General features: G+C 42.8%; 1 protein-coding gene across 4 annotated transcripts in view; it reads right to left on the reverse strand.

Annotated features, from left to right (window-relative positions):
• ZBTB46 (zinc finger and BTB domain containing 46) overlaps positions 1-13,674 on the reverse strand; it is a 59,545-nt gene that overhangs the window by 7,019 nt on the left and 38,852 nt on the right. For 3 of the 4 annotated variants that reach the window (XM_055813685.1, XM_027790164.2, XM_027790163.2), the window contains 4 exons: positions 11,503-11,675; positions 10,291-10,342; positions 9,886-10,197; positions 3,394-3,569 (listed from right to left, as the gene is read on the reverse strand). In XM_055813685.1, coding sequence (XP_055669660.1) covers positions 3,394-3,569; positions 9,886-10,197; positions 10,291-10,342; positions 11,503-11,675 — 713 coding nt within the window. The remainder of the gene's footprint in view (positions 1-3,393; positions 3,570-9,885; positions 10,198-10,290; positions 10,343-11,502; positions 11,676-13,674) is intronic. The other variant, XM_027790166.2, reaches the window with a different exon arrangement.

Raw genomic sequence — 13,674 nt, forward strand, 5'->3', positions numbered from 1 at the left:
AAGAATGATTTTCAGGCATCAAAAGCCAAACAGGATCACAGAAGGTGGTCAAGGGCACAGAAGAAGGGCTAAAAGAGCCATATAAAAAAGGAATTATGAAGCAGGTACTAAAACGATAAGTATTTGTTAGAAACCTGATCACTCTCCCCCTCTTTGCCAGCACTGACAGTTCAGTTGGCACATTCAAAGTGAACCACATTACTGGATGCAGCTGAGCAGGCATTAGTTTTACTTCTCTTATGGCCAAATTAGTAATTATTAAATACAGAAACAGCGTTTGGTCCTCGGTATCTGAAAATGCCATTGGAAAGACCACATACTAACAGACTAAATACCAATATTCCAAGGGGGAGAGGGGAAAACATTGTGCTGACAACATCAACATCCTAAATTTCTGAGAAGAATTAAAAAAAAAACAAAATAAGAAAAAAAAGGGGGAAAGTTTTGAGAAATAAAACAATGGAATGATGGAGGCAACCAGCTGGCATGACGAGGTGTTCCCTGCTGCAAAACCAGTAACAGCTCTTCAAACCTGTGCACTTGCAGCAGCCCTGAGCTCGCCGCTTGGCTCTGCCCCCCGAGCAGCAGAACCCCGACCCCAAGGCAATAGGGACGGGACGCCGGGGGGGAGGGGGCAGTCCCCCAGCAGATGGCTGGGCACTCAGCCCAACAGGCATGCACGGAGGGGGGGTGGCAGGAGTCCACAGCAATGTGTTGTGTAAGCCCCCCGCTCCCATCGGGCAGCGGCTCTTCCCAGGAAAAGGCACCCGCTTCTGCAACAGCAGCGGGGATTGAGCAAGCTGCATAGTGGGGGTAACACCCCAATAATAACCAGGCTCTCATGCGCTTGGGGGAAAAAAAAAAAAAGTTTCTTTTAAAAAGCTACAGCAAGGAGACAGCAGCTCAGTATGCCAACCAACCTGCGCTTTCCCACCTAAATGTATCCCACCAGTTTTAAGCAGTTTGCACGTCACGTGCGATGCTGTGGCAGACCAGGTAAGAAAGTTCGGCATGTACAGAGACAAGTCACTTCAAATTAAAAATCAAGACCCTTTTGGGCAAATTCTTTTCATTTAAGGTGAAAACCTGGTGGGTATCACAGGGGTAGTGCTTCCTTCTGGACACAGCCTGGTCACTGCGACGGTGTGGGAAACCCAGCTCCGCTCTGCCACCCCATGGAAATAGCACTCCAAGTGCAAAGGTTTTTAGAAAGAAACTCTTGTTTTTACTTTAGTACTCCCATTCAAAGAAAACAAGTGTTTCTATTAAATTTAAATGTTATATCAAGACTATAAAAGTACACTTTTTAATCTTGAGTTAAATTAAAATAGTCCCCTTATGTCTGTGGTTATCAGTTGAGGAACTGAGAGAAACAAGGGGTTTGGTGTGTTAAACCTACTTCCTTCTCCTACACCTTATTTTTATAACATGTATTTTTATTTGATGCACACTAGCATTCATCTTTACAGATTTAGCTGAAGAGTTCACAATTAAGCCCCAAAACTTCAGACGAAATAAGACAACAAGACAAGCAAAGCATACGAATCCAGCAGCTCATCCGGCCACGAGCGCCTCGGGCAGCCCGCACCACTGCTTTTGTAAACCATGATCAGCACGGTAGCATCTGCATGTAAGAAAACACCCCTTTTTGTAGGTTCATTTCAAAAGAATCTTCAGATAAATAATGAAACTGGATTTTTTTCTGGGGCCTTACTTCAAACAGTACCAAAAAAACCCCAAATCCCTGTCCTTTTCTCTTTAGCCATCCATTCCAAGGTGCCCTGGAGTCACTGATGGCTCTTTGGAAATGAAAACAAATCGGTTTTGTCGGGGTGGCACTTTACTCAGGAGCTGGCACTACAAATCTGTAATCCAGCCGGTATTTCCTAAACTAGCTAATTCCTGACGTGAAACAAGTCGTACAGAGACGCAGGCAGACACACACACACACCAGCCCCCTGGTACGTATCCACAAATCACCGATTCCATCTCCCTGGGTGCGTTAATGGGACTTGGGACAGAACAGAACCGTGTCGGTCACTCACAACGGCTTCAGCAGCACTAAAACGAATTTGCAGATCGGCTCACTTTCACTCCTGAGGGTACAGGGCGCTTCCCTGCCTTCCCCACGGTACGTAAAGATCTGCTGATTCTCGTCAGGGCAGAAATCTACAGAGCAAGAAGAGGAATTGCCCATTTCGTTACACCTGCACCGAGCTGCGTCACCGCTGCTGAACCGCCACCGCAGGAGGGATGAAGGGGACGCAATGCCTGCAGGACTGGGATGAGGGAATTCAGGTTCTTTGTGGGGTTTTTGAGAATTAGAACCAGGAAAATTAGGTATTAATTACCGGAAGCACACCTCCTCCAGTGAGATATTCTTTACATCCAAAATTTAATAGATAATAGTCATATGATATATATAGATAATAAATATGGGGAGAGTTATTTAACTGACCTCAACAAATCGATTCTTAGTCACTGAACTGTAAACACTCTTGGGACTGTTTGGTTTTTTTTTTAAGTATCTCACTGTACTAGAACCTCACAGCTGCCATCCCCAGTATTGAAAAAAAATAATCTGGGTTTCACTACAAGCTTATTTAGAGGGGCAACAGAGCTTGCTGGTGTGCATTACTGAAATAATGACATAGAAACTATTTGCTCACCCACCGTACCACCTCTATGCCAAGCTCTGAGGAACCACTTTAGGATGGCAACTAATTCTCCCCTTATAAGTAAATCAAAGTTCACCTAAAAATTTTGTTTCAGAGGAAGTTGTAAAAGGCCGGCCAACAGCACCAGCCAGCCTCCTATTCCGTTTTGACCAACCACCTTCAATAAGGCATAACATTATTTTTGATAACTAAGCGTTGCCAGATCAGAGCAGCTTTGCCTTGAGTTCTTCTTGCTGAGCAACGCATTTTAAAGCTTCCTGCACCCAATCATTCAACCTATTAAAAAAAAAAAAAATTTCCTTTTCCACCCCAAAGGCAGCATTAGCTATTTTAGCTCCTGTCCTCAGTGCCCAGGCTCCCCCCGGCAGCCAGCGTGGCTGGGAAGGAGGCGGCTGTGCCGGAGGGCAAGGCTGGCACTGTGAGGCCAGCTCAGCCCTTGGCACAGGCAGCACTGGCTGCCGGGGGAGCAACTCGGGAACCCTCCGGTGGAGCCAGGAGAGCAGCCGTGGCTTCCCTCTGCACAAACCGGCTGCAGAACACTGTGCCTTTGAAAGGTGGGAGGGGAAAAAAATAAACCAAAAAAACCTGGAGAAGTTGTCAGACCAGCAGGAAAACAAAATACAGCTGTAAATTGGAGGAAGCCCATTATCCTTCAGCTGAACAGATGTGCTGCCTGCACCCGCTGCCCACACTGCTGCCCGGCCAGGGCTCTTACCAAGGTGTGCCGCTTCATGTGCTCCCGGCGGGTGAACTTCTTCCCACAGATCTCACAGGGATAAGGTCTTTCTCCCGTGTGGGATCGCATGTGTCTCTTCAGGATGCACTGATGCATGGCTGAGAAACTGCAGTACGGGCACTTGAACTTCTTCCTGATGACTGTGAACTCATTGACTGGAAGAGAGGAAGCACAACACACAGATTACGCTCAGAACGTTCTCAATGGGACAGTCTCCTCACTTACTATGTCACTATTAAAGTAGTTCAATGTGAAATCACACTCTCACCTCTGAACCACCTACACTTTTTTAAAACCTTTATACTCTGTTAATGCACTTGTATTATTAAAACTAACAACTTGAAGTACCCTCATAACAGCAGCTTTTGAACAAGCCGACGCACAAACGTTTAGCAACAGTCTGTAACACTGCCCAGCGCTTGCTGAACGGCAGCTGAAGAGGACGAACAATCTGCTGTGATTCTGACTTACAGTGAATTATCCTAAACACCAAGATCTAAAACTCTACCACCACCATTTGTGGAAGCGGCGAGCCGTGAAGAGCAGACCACAGCTGTAACACCCCGACAGTGCCACGCGCTTTAGTTATGGGACGATGCAAGAACATCATCACACACTCCAGGAGTATTTCAAAAGAAGATGCAGAAACCAAGGATTACCCAGGAAAAAAAAGGACAGTTACAGCAAACATGCTCTGCATTATCCAACTCTCACCCAGCGTAACCATTGCAGCACAGACACAGAAATCTAAAAGGATGCGTAACGTCGAATTGCAGCAGGACCCTTGCGAGCCTCCTTAGGAGGCAGCTGTATATAGCCCCTGATGGACTTTTTTCTGTCCCCCCCAACCATATTTTGCTGAAAAGGGATGAGTTCTTTGAAGCCATTCTGACACTGCTGATTCTTTTCTTCTTGTCACCTCAGACGTGCGCTGGAAGCGGCCCCAGGGGACGCGCAGCACTGCCAGCCCAAGCGTCTCGTTTGCCAGAAGAACGCACACGGCAGCTGTGGTGGCATTTCCTCCTCCAAACCAAGGGAAAGTGCAATATGCAAACCACAGCAGGTGAAAACAGAGTATTTGCTACTCCCTGAGGACATCCACCCACCAGAAGTTTGGAAGTGACTGTCCACGTGGATAGGATGTTAAATCTCCACTTTCTTGTCATTCGATTCCTTTCCATTAGTATGTTAATTTTCACCCACTTTTTCTCCTAATTAGCATTATTTCTCAAAACAATATATTGTTTACATAACAACAATGGAAAAAAAAGAAAGCCAAGTTCTAGTTAATCACCTGAAGTATCCTATGTGGATGTAAATGGCTCTTGGTAAATGCAAACATCTATGCAGGAGAGCTGGGGGAATAAGGATAACACCAGTCCTACTACACAGCTTCTAACATACTGAGTATTTTGCAATATTTTTAGGTGCTTATTGAAATGTTATCTGCTACAAATGCCCTACTCACTGACGTACAGTGCATGCCCCCCGTGTACTGCAGGTAACACCCTGGGAGTTACGCTGCACCCTGCAAACCAGCTATGTACAACCAGTGTTTATTAAAGAAAGTCAGTAGGCTCACGCGATTGGTGTTGTTCGATGCCAAATTTGTGGGATTTTTGTTGCTTTTCTTCCATTTTTAAAGTTTGTTTTGTATTTGCAATGCAGATAAAACAAGGTGAAAAGTTAACCACATTTGTTAATCACGGGAAAGTGCGAACCACACGACATTATGAAGACATCTTTAAATTAAATAAGTAACACCACCCCTCACGATCAGAAGAAGCATTTCAACAGAACCTCAGCTTAGAAAAAGTATTCTAACAAGTTTTTTTATTGTTCTAATGCAGATTAAAAGCATGGTTCAAGCTGCTGTGATAGGAATTTTGTCTTCACATTTCTTTTGACTACTTGGAATTAAAAACATCCTCCACACAGGTAACTTTGTGGAAAAAATACTTCCTTTGACTAGCAGTTTGAATGGGATCTAATATTCTTATATTCTTTTCTTGTGCTGCTCAGCAGCTGTGCTGGCCCATCCTACAGGTGCTTTCTTTCTTTTTTTTTTTTTAGTGGTTTGGTGCGGGTTTTCCAGCATATTTGTAAAGCTGTCAAGGGAATTTTTTAGCTCAAGGGAAAAAAAAAAAAAAAAAGGAAAATAAATAATAATAATAAATTTTTTTTTAAAAAAAAGCCAACTCACCTGGGCCACGGCTGCAATACTGACAATAGGGAAAGTGAACACTAAAGAATATTTTATTCACCCATCAGTAAAGATTAATCCCTGTGATCAGGCAGAATTTTGATGGGTTGGTTTCAGTGACTATGCACTTGCACTGCATTGGGAACCTTCCAGAGGAGATACTTTAACATGGCCCCATGCCCAGAGCCTTGCACAAGCTCGGGCTGCTAACCCAGCCCTTCCCCTACCCCACACCTACCCTCTGATATACAAGATTTTGAATTTTTTTAAAAAAACCTAGAATATGAAAACTCTTTCTCTTTTATATTACAGGGAAAGTATTTTTTGCTTTATCTTCTCCTCGGGATTTCAGTCCCCCTTGTCTAAACAGAGGCAAGGAGCCCACTTTCTTCCCCAACGAGTATCAACGTCACGATACAAAGCCATTTATGATAAATACGTTTCCTGTCTGCTCTTGTAACTGCTCGACTATTAGCGATAGCCCAAACACTTACATTCCCCAGGATCACTATAAACCTCTTACTATGGAGTCTAGACAAGGTAAGCAAGGTGTAAGCTGCTCAGGAGAAGTCAAGAGGGGACACATCCAGTACCCAGCACCACCAACAAGCCGCACGCGGAGCCCACAGCCAGCAGGACAAGTCGCCTGGCGAGGTGGCTGCAGCTCAGGAAAAAACTGCCACAGAGATCCTGACAGCATCCACACCCCAAGATTACAAAGCGAAAGTGCTTTAGAGAAGAGAATACCACAAAATCCCTCACTTCCTACATCACCAGATTGTGCCTGATCCCGTCATTTCCTAAATGACCAGATGCCGCCTCTCATCTACCGTCCGCACCCATCCCTTCACTTTTCGGCTGAGCTCTTGTGGGAGCTGGAAAGGCAACTCCGGATGGCACCATGTGTTTCCAACACATCCATGGATTTCCAACAACATACTCCTAACACTTTCCAATTTCAAGACCCCTCATGCCGACTTCTGCCTGCATTCAGCTTAAATCGCTTGAGAATAACATGTTCAACTTCCAGAACGCTTCTATTTAAAAACAGTCACAGAACACTTTTTGCAGCTCTAGTTTTATTGAAAACTATTTTTTCACCAAATAGCCATATATTTAGTTCTTGCATCTACAAAAGTAAACACCTGAAAAACAGCAGCATTGTTAAAAAAAAACAACTGTATTGCAGAGTTAACATTTTCACAGTACTGTTAAATATACGCACCCACAAGTATGTATATTCAACGAACAACATACCGATTTTGGAACGAGTAGAATCTTTTGTCTAAGTGACAGTATTTTGTAGAGTTTATGTATAGCAGCATTAAGGTCCTAAGAAATAATCTTTAACAAGATCATCAAGACCATCAACAGCAGCGCCACAGATAATGAGCTATTGGACACTTCTATAGGAAGAGCAGCACCAAGAAACGGAGAATGTAATACACAGGGCCATGGTGAAAATCTATGTACTTCACTAAAATATTTACAAAGATGTGCATTTTTAAAACCAACACAATAACACTTTGGAAAAAGCCTTTGGTATTGTCATCTCAAGTAACTTCACTTATTTCACTGAGGCTGTTAAATGAAAACAGGTTCCTACATCCCTGGCTTGAGAGAAGGAAAAGCACCAGTGATACACCGCCCGGTACAGCTGCTTTGTGTCAACTCTGTAAACTGATATGTAGTTAATAATCACTGAAATACTACACTCATTTGGTTATTACAAAGAATTCACAAATAAGAGAATTCTCATCCACTTAATCCTCATAAATATATTTAAGTTTATGAATAGTAAGGTGCAATTTAACCGCCAAACTTACACTTCCCATCATCTTCCTGTGCCATTTTCTCACACAGCAACCCTACTTTTTAAAAGTTTTCTCCACCATGTAAGCCTCTGCTATGTTATACCCTATGGCTGTAACATTTTAAAAAACCTACTCCTGATCCTGAAGGGAAACACAGGAAAGTCTCAGTGCTGAAGTCAGAAAACACTCCGACGTACAGGCCAAGTACACTACTTAAACCCCTATTAGAGAGAAGGAGTTGCCCTGATTATAGAAGAAGAGTTCCACGTTGAATGAAATTCTCAAATATGAGGAGAGGAAACAAAAGAACAAATATGAAATGTCATTGAGTATTACCACATGAATTAAACCTTTTAAAATTTGCTAAAGTTACTTCTGCTGGCATCTTACTTTTCCACTCCAGACAAATCCTACCTTGCTGCTCCCAAATTCCCCATTTTGGTGACAGCTTTCTCTTCTGGCTTGGCCTTCTCCTTCCTCACTTGCTGGTTATTGAAGAGCAAAATATATTATGAGGCAAATAAATGGATATTTGTAGCAAGGGAAGCTGACAGACTATAAACCACACACACACACAGACAGCTGTGATCCACAACACCAAGGATGTCAATGGGAACCAGAGCAAAAAAAAGAACGTGACTTTGCAAAAAAAATAAAAAAAAAAAAAATAATGACTGAAGTATGGCATCCTACACTGGTTATATAGGAACACAGACTCAACTCTGACCGCATCCTGCTCAACCAACGAGGAAGAACTAAGCCAAGCAGGGAATCTCCAGCCCCCCTACCCTCAAAAACCCAGCGCCGGCATGGAGCCGTATCCCTGAAGCTCCCATTCACAGCAGGAGTGGGAAAAGCAGTGCTGCAGCAGAATATAACTATTCCCTCTCTAGGAGAGCAAGGGCAGCAGGACCTGGATGATCTCCCTCACCCAGCCTTCCACGGGGAACAGCTCTGCCAGAAACTCTCCACCGGAGACCTCCAGCCTGCTCAAGTCCACTTTGTGCACAACCACATATTGCTTGTTTTTGCCTCCCTGAGATGCAACAATCTTATGAGGAAGAACTATTCTGGAGAACTCTAAAGATCATTTCTAGAAGTTGCTTTCGCTTTCTCAGCTGCCTCTCTCGCACATGAAGGGAAGCAGTCCTACAGCGCTGAAGCTCAAGCTGCTGACAAGCTGTGCTGTGCACAGAGCAGCTGGGAAGCACGACAAGTAATTATGCTATTTTAATTTCACAGTTACTATAATCTGGTTTTGCATGTAATATATAGCAAGAGACACAGAAATATTTAATATTTAAAAAAATAAATGAATTTTATATAATAAAATAGACATTACAGTAAGGTTTCTACCCTCCAGTAACAACCACTACTGATTTTTATACGCGCACCCTAAGTTTCAGTTCAACCTTCTATGTAAAGAATCCTCTCCTCCGTTTCAACAACATACATTCAGTCTGGCTAACTTAATTATATTATGTATAACAAACAAATCAGCAAAATTTACAGAATTCCTGAAAACCACACCCATACTCCAGAATATTTCAAAAAAGTCCTAAGAGTACTCGAACATAGTATCAATAAAATAGGCCTCGCAACAACTTTCAAGCCCAAATTACACACCCTGTTGCACACATGAACAAGCAGCACATTTTTATCCCTTAGATGACAGAGAAAACCAGACTGCAAACACCTTACAGGACTGAGCAACCCCATGCTTTCACAGCTCCTCATCTCAAACTGAATAAAAGCCTGAAACGCCTGAATTGTCTAATGGACAGAGCACTAGACCAGAACTCAGACGACTGAATTCTATTATTAATTCTATTGCTAACACGCCCAACAAGCTGAGGTATGTTATTTTTCCAGGGAATAAGAGGAAAACATCACAGTTTCTTTTATAAAGCACTTTGAGATCTACTGATAAAAAAAAAAAAAAAGTTTAAGGTAGTATAAGCACACAGTAGGATCACACCAGCAAGATAGCCAAAGCGCCCATTATTATGGGCTGACAAAAGTTATCTTTGCAGAAAACCAGCACCGTGGCTGCAGTTACACAGTATCTGGAACCAGCACACTATCAACCTGATCAGCTTTGGGGAATTACTCTATTATATTACACCTGCGGCACATTTATTTGCAGTATGAGGACAATGGAACAATTTGCTTTTCCTAGTTTTAAGGAAGCGTCTCGTATACACAATGGTATCTATGCGTCCTCCGGATCCTCGTTTTGTCCTACACTGTCCAAAAGCTCAAACCCGACCAGCCGGGCAGAGCCCAGGTAACACGCTTTCACGTGGCTGGTGAGGTTCTTCTGTGTACCAAAGCCCTTTCCACAGGAGAGACAGACAAAAGTACGCTCTCTTGAGTGCACAGACATAAGGTGCCGGTTTAAGTCTGTCTTGTCTCGAAATAGCTTGTCACAGTTAGGACACTGCATCTTCTTACAGTTGAAGTGGATGGTCTTTTCATGGCGATCCATGTTTGATTTCAGAGTGAAGCTTGCAGGGCATTTGGAGCACTGGAAGCGGGCAAGGTGGCCAGGAGGCACGCTGTCAATAAGGCCAGGCTGGGAGCAGTCTGCCAGGTCGAACGGGAGAAGCACGGAGAAAGCATGCTTGTGGATGTGCTCCTTCAGCTCTTCAGCACACTGGAAAACCCTCCTGCAGAAACCACAGGTCAGCCTCTTGGCTAGGGCTGAATCCAGGAACAGGCCATCAGTGGTTATGTCCATGTCTTCAGATCTCGAGAAATTCTTATCTGAAACAGAAACACACACATACAGGTGTACAAATTAGTGTCTTTGGGTATAAAACACGGATAGTTGAAATTTTTTTTTCTCTCTCCCCTTACCTGAATGAGAATTATCAAACTGCCAAAGTGCTAAAAATCCATCGTAAGTGGCCTGCAAATGAAAAGCACATTTAAGTTAAGGCAAGCATTTACAAGAACACATCTTTGCAGTTAGTGCTCAGGCTCCCATCTTATCATTGCCTTTACTCCTTTAAGGGAGGCTCATCATTTGCTTTGGCAGCCCTGTTTGCCTTCACAAAGCTTTCACTGTCAAAGCAGCTAAGTTAACTGGGCCATATTTTGCAAGATCTGGTGTTTTGAAGACAGCAATCAACATGCCTACTGAGGACCTGGGTAACGACTCAGTTTCCAGGCTCACCAAGCGCCTGTGGCTCCCACTCAGGCCAACGGGAAACACTGGATAGAAAATTTCTAGCAGATACAACAGAGCTGGAAAATTTTCCCTTAGCCCTACACAGCGACCTTTTCTTTCCACCTAGAAAAGCCCATGGAAAACAAACACCTTCTGTGTAGCTCCCTTTATGCAACGCGCTCTGGCATTGCTGATCCAAATTATAAATAAAAGCAGATTTTTATTTTTATTTTTTCATAAACCATTTGCAATATGCCAGTGTGCAGCAGATGGCAACCCTCTATGAGGCAGGGGCATGATGCAGCCTGGGCAGGTCTGCTGGAGACAGGACAAGCAGCGACCAGCCGCTCTGGCCAGCTCGCTTTGCTCTAAGGTGACTGCAAAGGAAAAACTGTGTTTCTACCTATACCTTTAATTAAGGATAAGAAATGCCACAGGAAGCTATGGATCTTACCTGAAACTCCTGCCTCCCGTGACACAGAAAGCCAGCCTGCTTCTGTCCCTGTTCAGACAGTTCCAACAAACCCAAATGCAAAACACCAGAACCGGGCAACGGATAGCTGGGATCTCTGCTACCTTTATACCATATTATGTTCTTGTATGCAATGTTTTGCAAACAAAGTGATTTACAATAAAAAGGACATGTATACCCCAAAATAAAAATCACTTGTTTTTTGAATGCAAGTTCTGTTGAGGTAAGGCAGAAAGGCTAAAATTAGGACAGCACCAGCCCTGACATCAACAGACTTCTAGTTTTAAAATAGTTTTTAAAAAAGAAAAGCGAACAGATCAAAGTATAAGGAATTACAGTCTTTCAAAGTACTCCTAGCCAGGCAGAATTTGATTAAACAGACACCTTTGCATTTAAATGTCTTTGCATTTTCCCCCCATGATCTTACCTGGGTTGAGGAAGGCACCTCTCCTTTTATCATGGTTTCTGGTGACATTTCACCAGAAGAGCAGATCTCAGGGGGGCTCTGAGTGGCAAGGTGTGATGAAGGCAGCGGGGGAGATGGTGCTTCCACTTTGCCATCACATTCGCCCCTTGAACGATTCAAGTTGGTGCCAGGCCCTGGGGAACACAGGAAACGAATCTCACCCACGTGAACTAGCACCAGCTGGTGGTTTTAAAAAAGGCCTTGCAAAGGCAGTGCACCAGCACTCGCAGCTTATCTTCTGTCAGTGGGAGGGAATGCAGCAGGACAGTGATGCCAGGCTTTTTTGGGTTGTTTTTTTTTTTTTTGTTTTGTTTTGTTCTGTGGTTGTGTTTTTTTTTAAACCAGCCTCCCCACCCAAAATGCCTCGTCTGTACGCGATGTATGTAGTGGAGTAATATTGCGTGGCAGGTCACTAAGGAGTCTGTCAGGAGAAAGCAGCACAGTCCAGCACAAATATCCAGAGCAATCCCATTTCTGAAAGACACCTCTTGGAGAAGCACCATTTCAAACACATACATTTCAATCTTTAAGTAACATACGCACAAACTTTTTTCTATTGCTAACTTTCTTGAAAATGTATGTTAAAGCTTCAGATCTCATGATCTGACCATGGTGTTTTATTTAATATGGTACTTCCTTGATCTCAAAGTGCTTTACAAAAGATGGAAAAAAGTATTCCCTTCCTTCTACAGACAGCAAGCACAGAAGTTCAAGTATTTGCACAAAACTGTTCGATTATGCCCGACAGTCGTTACATTCTACAAATCTACCATAGTTAAAAAGGAAAACATTACTTGTCCAGCTGAAGCAGAATTGTACCCTCTTGCCTATTCTGTAGCAACAGCCAAATGGCAAACAATATTCCAGAAACTGCACTGATAATCAATGACAAATCTAAATACAAATAAAGGCTGTGTTATCAAGATCAGTGTACATTACGAAGTCTTAAACAAACTTTAACAAGCACCTCAACTGAATATTGGAATGACATACCGAGCACGTCATTATTTTTGAAAAGCAAGCAGGCAAAACCAGAAGCAAATATGGCATAAGAGTAAACAAATTCATATTTAAAGCACTTTATGCCCTAAAGGCTTTTTTATTTCTAACACAAAAGAATCTGATTGAAACCTTTATGGATATAAAAACCCACACTCTTTAATGCAGCTACAAATAACAAGTCAAAGTTTATACTACATCCGAATACAATACACTGTGATCTGGGTCACAACAAAGCATTCGAGTGAAACCACACAAAGGTTTCTAAATGCGAACAATCCCAAACCTAACTTTTTATCAGCTATCAAAGGAAATTCTGCTCTTGTGCCACAAGCTGGATGTTTGATTTACCTTCCTCCACTTTGATCGCCGATTGAAATCTTTCACAACTTCATTAACTCTATTCAAGTGTTGCAACAATACTTGAAGTTTTCATTCTGTTGGTGCTCATCTGTAGCTGTCGCAATTTAAAGGCAAGACAGCAAAACGCTAGAACCCGTAAACAAAAGACAGGAAAAAATAAGGGAAAACGCAAACTCATTAGTGTTTCTTGTTAGAAACTGTTAGCAGGAATCCAGCTCTCCACGTCTGCAGCAGAATTCCTGCCTAGTCATCCACATGTTCCTTTTTTCCCCTGAACATCCCAAACTGATTCAAGATGCCCTGTTTACATTGAAGCTACAAACTGCAACCACGGATGACTTAAGAGGCATCTCTGGGTTGTGCTTCCTTAAACAAACAGTGTTTTAGTGTAGAGTAGAGATAAGCCAGTGGGGTCTGGCTTGATCAATTCCTTATTAAACACCTCTACAGAGTTACACAGGTTCCTAGAGAAACAATGCACTGCTTAGAGCAAAAGTTAAGGCTAACGAATGAGCAATGAAGTAGAGCAAGGAGAAACAAACTCAATAATCCAATGTGAGCCACAAAGATTTACAACACAAAATACAAAGATGATTTTTCAAACAATAATTAATATTTATTTGGTTTCAACAACTTCAAGTAACATGAGAAACCCACATCAATGACCCATACTTTGTACACGAGAACGCAAACAGCACCCAAATTTACATTTTGTCCCATTCTGACTAGTTCTGTGAGAAACCTTTTTCCCTCCTAAATTTGTATTGAAAT

Source organism: Falco peregrinus, chromosome 9, assembly GCF_023634155.1.
Source record: "Falco peregrinus isolate bFalPer1 chromosome 9, bFalPer1.pri, whole genome shotgun sequence".
NCBI lineage: Eukaryota > Metazoa > Chordata > Aves > Falconiformes > Falconidae > Falco > Falco peregrinus.